General features: G+C 39.7%; 1 protein-coding gene across 1 annotated transcript in view; it reads right to left on the bottom strand.

Moving 5' to 3' along the window:
• LOC120935697 (collagen alpha-1(XIX) chain-like) overlaps positions 1 to 9,346 on the bottom strand; it is a 335,822-nt gene that overhangs the window by 40,402 nt on the left and 286,074 nt on the right. The window contains exons 13-19 of the mRNA XM_040347751.1: positions 9,258 to 9,293; positions 7,139 to 7,192; positions 6,729 to 6,782; positions 5,163 to 5,216; positions 3,769 to 3,858; positions 2,971 to 3,015; positions 894 to 971 (exon numbers count right to left, since the gene is read on the bottom strand). Of these exons, the coding sequence (XP_040203685.1) occupies positions 894 to 971; positions 2,971 to 3,015; positions 3,769 to 3,858; positions 5,163 to 5,216; positions 6,729 to 6,782; positions 7,139 to 7,192; positions 9,258 to 9,293 (411 nt within the window). The remainder of the gene's footprint in view (positions 1 to 893; positions 972 to 2,970; positions 3,016 to 3,768; positions 3,859 to 5,162; positions 5,217 to 6,728; positions 6,783 to 7,138; positions 7,193 to 9,257; positions 9,294 to 9,346) is intronic.

The raw sequence follows: 9,346 nt of genomic DNA, 5'->3' as shown, positions 1-9,346 counted from the left end.
GCTGGTTTTGCTACTAGTTACAACAAATAAAAATTCAAAACTACCTTGTTGCTAAGACACCAGTTAATACTGACATACAGACTACAAAAGTTGAAATAAAACAAAACTTTGTATTAAAAGTCTAGCCTGAGCTTTTTAGGCTGGGCTTCTCCTAAGGGTCACAGGAGTGCAATTAGTTTTGCACTTCTGTGACCCTTTTTCAGCGGAGAGCGGTCTGAAGTCCGCTCTCCGCTGATGTCACTGCCATCAGTCGGGGAAGCACGTCATCACGACTTACAAGTCGGGATCTGCCAGCTGTCCTGATTGATGGCAGTCTCAGCGAGCCACTGAGACAGCCTTTCAGCGCTCCAATGAGCACTGAGAAGTAGAGCAGAAGCCATGGTGACTGACAGTCGGTATGGCTCTACTCGTGTAGGAGTGAGAACTAAGCCATCGGCGGCTCGGTTATCAGTGCAGAGACGCGGGGGACATCAGACATCAGCCTGATGCTCCATCCACCAAGGCAAGTATGAATAGCAAAAAAAAACCATACTTCTCTTTTAAGAGAAGAAATAGATTTACATGCAAGTAAAGGGGAACACTCTGTAAACAAATGCTGCCCTGAGCTTTTGGAGATTTAAATATGAAGCTATTATTAACTAATATGAAGTATTCTTGTCTCCTTTTTTTTAACTTAATTTGAATAGAATAAAGTATTTTATTGTGCATTTAATCAGATATTGAACCTATGATAAAAAAAACAATAGTAAACATAGCGTTTTTAGTACATTAGTGCATTTTGGGTAGTATAATGAATAAATATCTGCATGAATTAGCTTATACATATATACAATGTCACATTTTTGACTCTCTTCATATTGCTATCCTTTTAGAAAAAGACTAAATTTACTTACACGGGGACCTTCTGTGCTGATTCCAGGTACTCCTGGTTCACCCGGGGATCCTTGAACTCCAGGTAAACCCCTTTCTCCCTATTTTAAAAGTATATTAGAAAAATAGGAATACATTGAAAAATATTTTGTCATGCAACATTTATTCTTTCATTTCTGAAATCTAGCATACATTTAGAAAATAGGCATGCCCCAAGTTTAATAATTTTCATGCTTTGTGGCTTTAGTTTTGGTTCCACTGGGGTGGATTCAAAGTCGCCCAACTCTGAAGCCTCCCCGCAAAGCGCTAATTTAGCTTGGCTAAACTACTACTTGGAGTGACTTTGGAGCGGCTTGCATGGACTTCTAAGTCGGAGTGAGTTGCTCTGATTAGAATGATTCAATTGCACTGAATGGATCGCCAGTGTGAACCAAGCCTGATGCCGCGTACACACGATAATTTTTCGGCATGAAAAAAAATTTGTTTTTAAAAAATGTCATTTTAAATGATCGTGTGTGGGCTTCACATCATTTTTCAGGTCCTGAAAAACGACAAAAAAAAATTCGAACATGCTTGCATTAACGTTGTTTTAAACAATGTCGTTTTTCGGGTTGTAAAAAATGATCATGTGGGGGCTAAAACGATGTTAAAAACCCGCGCATGCTCAGAAGCAAGTTATGAGACAGGAGCACTCGTTTTGGTAAAACTACCATTCATAATGGAGTAAGCAGATTCATCACGACGTAACAGACAAAAAAGCGCGAATCGTCTTTTACTAACACGGAATCAGCAAAAGCAGCCCAAAGGAGAATGGAACTTCCCCTTTATAGTGCCGTTGTACGTGTTGTACGTCACCGCGCTTTGCTAGATCATTTTTTTAAAAAGATGGTGTGTGGGCAACATCGTTTTAATGATGAAGTTGGAAAAACTTTTAGGTAGATTCAGTAAGAGTTAGGCCAGCTTATCAGTAGATAAGCCGACCTAACTCAGAATCTACGCCGAGTTATGTTTAAGTGTATGCTCAAACAGAGACACGCTTAAACATATCTAAGATACGACGACTTGCGCCGTCCTATCTTGGATTGCAATATTTTGGATGGCCGCTAGGTGGCGCTTCCATTGCGGTCGGCGTAGAATATGTAAATGAGTAGATACGCCGATTCACGAATGCACGCCCGGCCGACGCAGTACTTTCACGCCGTTTACGTAAGAAATAGGCCACGTAAAGTTAGAGCTAGGCCCTATTGGAATAGTAATGTCAAGTATGGCCGCCGTTCCCGCAACGAAATTCGAATTTTTTACGTCGTTTGCGTAAGTCGTCCGTGAATCGGGATTTAGGTCGTTTACGTCCATGTCAAAATCAATAGGCCCGTGAGGCGTACTTAACCGCAATGCACACTGGGAAATGTAGGCGCCCGGCGCATGCGCAGTTCGCAAAAAACGTGAAAAACGTAAGGTCAAGCCCCATTAGCATACAACACGCCCCCCTCAAACACATTTGAATCAGGCGCCCTTACGCCCGCCGATTTAGGCTACGCCGCCGTAACTTAGCAGGTAAGTACATTGTGAATCATGTACTTGCCTAGCTAACTTACGGCGGCGTAGCTTAAATGCCTTAAGCTACGCCGCCGCAAAGTTAAGAAAATGTACCTGAATCTAGCTATTTGTTTTTTCAACATGCAGAAAAACAACTTTTTTTTTCATGCTGAAAAATGATCGTGTGTACGCGGCCTAACTGTCTCTAAAACACTTTTGCTGCTAGATGATAGTTTGAGGGACAGTTAGAAAATAAGCCTTTGTGTACAAGTACACTGTTCATCATAGCAACTTACCAGCATTCCGCAGGTATAGTGGGTCTCCCAGGTTGACAGACCCATTTAAAAGCCACTACCAAACATCAAGATAATGACTCCACTGTGCTATTATTATAGTATGTTTCAGTATGTTTTTTTTTTTTTTATATATGTTAGTGGTATAAATTGAAAAAGCTGTCTTTAATGTAAACAGAGATGTCACTAGGAATTCAGTGAACATTAGAACACAGACTTTATAAACAGATAGTTAATTACATTTAGCAGGTAAAAGTACAGTTTAACTTACCTTTGGACCCCTTGGACCAGGAGCACCCAAATCTCCAACTGGTCCCTAATATTGGTAGAGATGAATAGTAAAAGAAAAACAAATATAAAATAAATAATACAAATACTGTACAATGTAAAAGGATAATTAGACATGTCTTTTTTAGAATGATATATGCAGTATGTTTTAACCTACTGCACTTAACACTTTCCTAAAAACTGTGTGAGTTTATTTAATAACACACTGCTCATTTCCAAAAAAGCCAACAGTGCAGGTTCTTTATGTTAGGTAAAAAGTGACAGTTACTTTCATTCCAATGAGATTTGCAAATTACAGTAAGTTGATGATAAAAAAAATGTTTTTTTTTGTTATCCTAAATTCCATAGTCTATTTACAAACTATTTGCCTGACACTTTGTGAATTCACAGTCACACCTCTTGTTGGTGTTGAGTTATTCACTTTACGGTCAACACAGAGGACACTGGGGGCACTCTTTACGTCTAGAGGAAAAGAGATTTCATCTCCAAATACGAAAAGGTTTCTTCACAGTAAGAGCTGTGAAAATGTGGAACAGAATCCCTCCAGAGGTGGTTCTGGCCAGCTCAGTAGATTGCTTTAAGAAAGGCCTGGATTCTTTCCTAAATGTACATAATGTAACTGGGTACTAACATTTATAGGTAAGGATGATTCAGGGAAAATCCAATTTTCTATAAAGTGGAAACCCACAGCAAAGAAAGTAATGTTTGTGTAATAGCATCAATCTTTATTTAGAGGTCAAAACTACATTTCATGTTTTAAAAAAAGTAAACATATACTTGCCGGTTCTCCTGGTAAACCGAATCCAGGTGGTCCTGGATCTCCTTTAGGACCAGGATGTCCATGAGGCCCCATGATTCCACCAGATTCCCCCTTTAAAACAAATAATCACTTGGGTTATATTCTTGGGTGTGCAGGATAGAGCATATAATGGGGTTGATTTACTAAAACCTGTGCAGCTCTGCATAGAAAACAATCAGCCATTTTTGTTTAATTGAACAAGCTGAAGTTAGAAGCTGATTGGCTACCATGCACAGCTATATCAGATTTTGCATGCTCTTGTGTTTGTTATTTTAGGCAACAGAACCACGAGGGAATGATTTCCAACGATAATTTTTTTTTCTGATCTAGTGAGGTCCCTGTTTACCATTAGGCACTGTAGGGATACACCTAAAGGTGGAAATTGGAAAGAGGCAGCTCATCCCTCTAAAGTTACTGGTCACATATTTTCCACACCATCAGTCTAAATACAGCCTTCTCATAATAAGCTTAGCTACACCAGTAGAACAAGAAAATGTTTTTTTTTAACAGTGGTCCACTGGACACCTACAGCCAAGCATGTGGAGCTTAATGTATAATCCTTTCACGAGTAAACTCTGGGTGACTGGCATTTTGAGCTTCCTAGGTAATTGTAGAGACAAGTACTTTTTATAAGGATATCAGGGGTCTATTAGGCCTCTGATATCTCCCTTACCACTAGTACAAACCGTTCTAAGAGTACTTTCAAGATCATCTCCAGCAAAGGAATGCTCTCGCTCTCCTCCACACCCACTCCCTGGCCATCCTGAACGTCTCTACAGTGGTTCCGGGTTTATGATGGAGAAAGGATCAGTAGAACAGAAGTTTGGCATGGTTAAAAGAAAACAACCCTTTTCACCTTTTTACTATACTGTCATAGCACAGTGGCGGCAGAGCATGAATTAATAATGCCCATGATTACATTGGTAACTACACAAAGTGGTTATGAACAATCTTCCATCCCCCTCTCCTGCAGCTTCTTCCTTGACATCAGAGCAATCTCCACAGGATGCCCCATCTCCAAACATTTATTGTTCTTAAACATACTTTCAGAAAGGACCTTGATAAAAGCCTTAGTGCAGCCAAAATAGAAATAGAAATTTAGAACAAGAGACTTAGAGTGATCTTACAGTCAAAATGTTTTTGTAAAAAAATAACAAACATGTTATACTTACCTGCTCTGTCCATTGGTTGAATTATATATTGGTGTGTGATCTCTTTATTTTATATACCTTTGTGCTAGCCCATGTATGAACCACATAGCAAGCAGTTATTTTTAAGAAGTTACTCATAAAACAATGGACATCAATTAAGACAGATGTGTTAGAAACTGCGTTTCTAAAAACTACTGTTAAGAAAAAAATATGTATAAAAAATACCTTCTCCCCTTTACTGCCTTGTTTTCCTGGGATGCCATTTTCTCCTGGCAATCCCTGATACATAAAAAGAATATTAGAAAAGAGTTAAATAGAAACAAACTATTTAAAACATTACATCAATCATACTTTATGTTGTGTATTCCCCTAAAACATGCATTATATTTTTGTTGGTGTAAATTAACAAAGCAAATTAAAACCAAACTTGTCCCCCACACTCAAACCGCCCTAACAGTTTAAGCCCATTTAAAGAAGAGATGGATAAAAACTTAAAAGTCAACTGTCCTAGCCATGGCCATTATGATGTACAATCTTTTCATTTTGTATATTCTAAATGTATCCATCCCCCCCCCACACTATTGCAGCAGCAGCCAAAGTCGCCCCCCCACACTATAGAAGCAGCAGCAGCAGCCAGAGTCCCCCCACACCACTATTGCAGCAGCCAGAGTCACCCCCCCTCCACACTATTGCAGCAGCAGCAGCCAGAGTCCCCCCACACCACAATTGCAGCAGCCAGCCAGTCGTCGTCCCCCTCCACACTATTGCAGCAGCCAGAGTCGCCCCCCCCCTCCACACTATTGTAGCAGCCAGAGTCGCCCCCAACCTCCACACTATTGCAGCAGCCAGAGTCGCCCCCAACCTCCACACTATTGCAGCAGCCAGAGTCCCCCCACACCACCATTGTAGCAGCCAGAGTCCCCCCACACCACTATTGTAGCCAACCTTTGCTGGGTAGGAGAGGAGCCGCCGCGTTGTTCAAACCACGGGGAACATGACAGCTTTCCATTCAATAGCTGCATTCCCCGCCGATGCCGTGCGCGCCATACAGCCCCTCCCCCTTGTCCAGGAAACTTTGATTGATAGACAAATCACCCATCCCATCCATAGGATGGGTGAAATGTCTATCAAAGTTTCCCGGACAAGGGGGGAGGGGCTGTATATGACGCACACAGGGCGGAATGCAGCTATTGAATGGAAAGCTGTCATGTTCCCCGCAGTTTGAACAAAGCGGCGGCTCCTCTCCTACCCAGCAAAGGTTGTCTACAATAGTGTGGGGGGGACCAGATGGCGGCGGCGGAAACAGCAGCGGCAGCAGGGACTCTTCTCTCCTCGCTCGCCCCCCCTGCTCCCAGGCAGCCCAGACTCGCCTGTCCTCAAAATGTACTCGCATTTTGCGAGCAGGAGAGAGTAAATTTTGAGGGCTGTGTGTGTATATATATATATATATATATATATATATATATATATATATATATATATATATATATATATATATATATATAGTGTGACCTTTTTATAATCACTGATACACATGGTGATACCATACATACTAGTATTATCTATTGTTGGATTTTGCACATCTCATTGGTATATTCATATATATACTGATTATTATACTGATTATTTAACAAATAGGGTAGAAAATTATCCAACATTATTTTTACAATTTAAACAAAAAATACTTTATTTACAAAAGTGCTTAACAGATCTGTGTATAAACAGTTGTACTAATACACAGTTGTTCTAATGCTAAAAACAGTTGATGCTATTTCAGTAAACTAAGCATACCACTCCTCCCGGGGGGCCTTGAGGCCCAACAGATCCAAGCTCCCCTTTTTCTCCCTAAAAACATTGTAAACAAAATTCACGGTTAATAAAGGCATGATATACTAACATTAAAACATGATTCATCAACTACCTTGAAGGAGAAACCAAAATACCACAATATCCTAGTCTGATTCACAATATTTGGCAAAGCACAGTACTACTTACCTACTATCTGCTTTATTTTTTACAACACTTTCATGTAACCTGTTGTCTGCATTTCTAATGTATCTGTTATTCATGCCTAATTCTCAGATACTGTTAAAGTAACATTTGTGCCCTGTTACTGGAAAAGGAGTGCAGATGACCTATATGTTGTTTAGTGGTCATTTCTGCCATTCTGCCAAACAGATTAGTAAAATCAACAATATTACCTGAGGACCTGGGGCTCCTGCAAATCCTGGTAATCCTGGATGTCCTGGCTCACCCTAGAATGAAAATGAAACAGTTAAATATAAATTAGATTATTTCAATCTAATCTTAAAGAGTGTCTGGACTAAAAAAAGGTTGAGTAACACTGGTCTATAAGACCCCTTTCACACTGGGCTGTTTTTCGGGTGTTTTTCAGGCGCTTTTGCGTAAAAAAAAGCCTGTAAAGTGCCTGAAAAAAGGCTTATCTGCAATCCCAATGTGAAAGCCTGAGTGCTTTCAGAGCCCTTTTACACTGCCAGTGCCCAGAAAAAGGCTGGTAAAGCGCCGCTAAGATACCTTTCACACTGGGGCATTTTTCAGGCGCTTTGGCGTTAAAAAATCTCCCTCAATGGGAAGGGGGCTTTAGGAGCGGTGCACGCTCCTAAAGCGCTGCAAAGTAGCTGCTTGCAGGAATTTTTTTGACGCCCTGCCAGCGCAGCACCTCAGTGTGAAAGCACTCAGGCTTTCACATTGGGATTGCAGATGCAGCTTCTTTCAGGTGCTTTACATGCGCTTTTTTTTAATGCTAAGAACCTTTTCACATTCGGGCGTTTTTCAGGCGCTTTCGTGTGAAAACACTCAGGCTTTCACATTGGGATTGCAGATGCAGCTTCTTTCAGGCGCTTTACAGGAGCTTTTTTTAACACTAAAGCGCCTGTAAAAAAAACTGTGTGAAAGGGGTCTAAGGATGAGTAGTAATTCACAGCTTGATTCTGTGTTGTTATAGTCTTATAGAAACTATGCATGTTACTTTGATTGAGTCAGAAGAGACATTGATGTGAAGAGTCCATGTCTGTGCAGTTTTCATTATTCTGCAATGTATGTATGTTTTTGGTATCCTAAAACCATTTTCAATTATTGCTTCTATCTAGTACCTGTTAGTAGAGGAGATAGCAATAAAAAATGTGTCCGTAGTACAGTTTTAAAATACAAAGAAAATTGAAATGTGTTTTTCTTCTTTGGTGCACTATTGCCATTGGTCGCAAATTATTGATAAACTGGGAATCTCAGAAACATTTCCTAATCAGACTACACTTTTTTTTTACTTTTTTCATATAATGGATGTGACTTAGATTTTGCATGCTCTATACTAGGCAAGTTCATAAAATAGGCGGGGCATAGACCAGGATTGTCCAACTGGCAGCCTCTGGGACATTTTGTAATGAGGTCCACAAAAAGGTTAACAAAATATTTTATTTAAGTTGTTATTTTTAGCAAATCGAAAAACAATAACTATTTGAATATGTGTGGAGCTTGCAAGGAAAAGCAAATTGGTTTGGCACTAGAGTTTCCCTCTATGCCTACAAATTCTATAGATCATTGTGCATATCATATACAAAGACAACTGTTGTATTTCATTTTTCTAGTGTTCAAACTTTATTAGTCAAGTTGCTAGTATGCCTTACAAGCATGTTAACTAATAAAGTTTTAATAGAAGGTGGAGTGCTGCTGTTTTCCTTGTATGTTTGGAGAGTGAGGATAAGCTCAGCATCTATGGGTCAAAAGGCACTGACGTGGATACTTTTTTCAGAAATGATACCTAATACAATAATAAATTATAATATAATAAATAATTATATTTAAATTCAATGTTCTTGGAAATTGCATAGAAACTGGTTTATTTGGATGCAGTCCCCAACTTTACTTGCGGGTACACATGTGGTCCATGGCTCCTTTTAAGGATTTAACTGTCATAAATATGAATGATTCTGTGTTGACTTCAATTAATTCTACAGTCGGGTTGCAGGTGGTACAGCCACCTCTGAGTAAAACTGTCTGCCTGTTTGCATTTTCCAACCCACTGCTCTCAGAATGGTGCCCATAGCAGAAGGTGTGTATCAGCATGTGCCTATATATGCCTGTAGGCAGGACCAGTAATTGAATACTACATGTTCCCTGAGGTCATTTATCCTATCCTGAAAGCTGCCAATGTAGAATACATTGAAATTTTACAAATGAAAATGAAGTCTGCCATATGGAAATACATGTAATGCAAGGGCCACCTACTGTTACCATTGCCTTAGAGAATGTCTCAACAATGTTGCTGGGAAAAAAAAATATATCACCTTTTCAATAAATTACCTTCACTCCTTGTTCTCCTGTAGTTCCAGTTACCCCCTAAAGAAATTGTAAAATATCAATTCAATTTTGTTAGTTTAACTCAGACTTTG

This window comes from Rana temporaria, chromosome 4 (genome assembly GCF_905171775.1).
Source record: "Rana temporaria chromosome 4, aRanTem1.1, whole genome shotgun sequence".
Taxonomy (NCBI): Eukaryota; Metazoa; Chordata; class Amphibia; order Anura; family Ranidae; genus Rana; species Rana temporaria.
The sequence above is the reverse complement of the archived record's forward strand: the minus strand, read 5'-3'. Positions and strand labels throughout refer to the sequence as shown.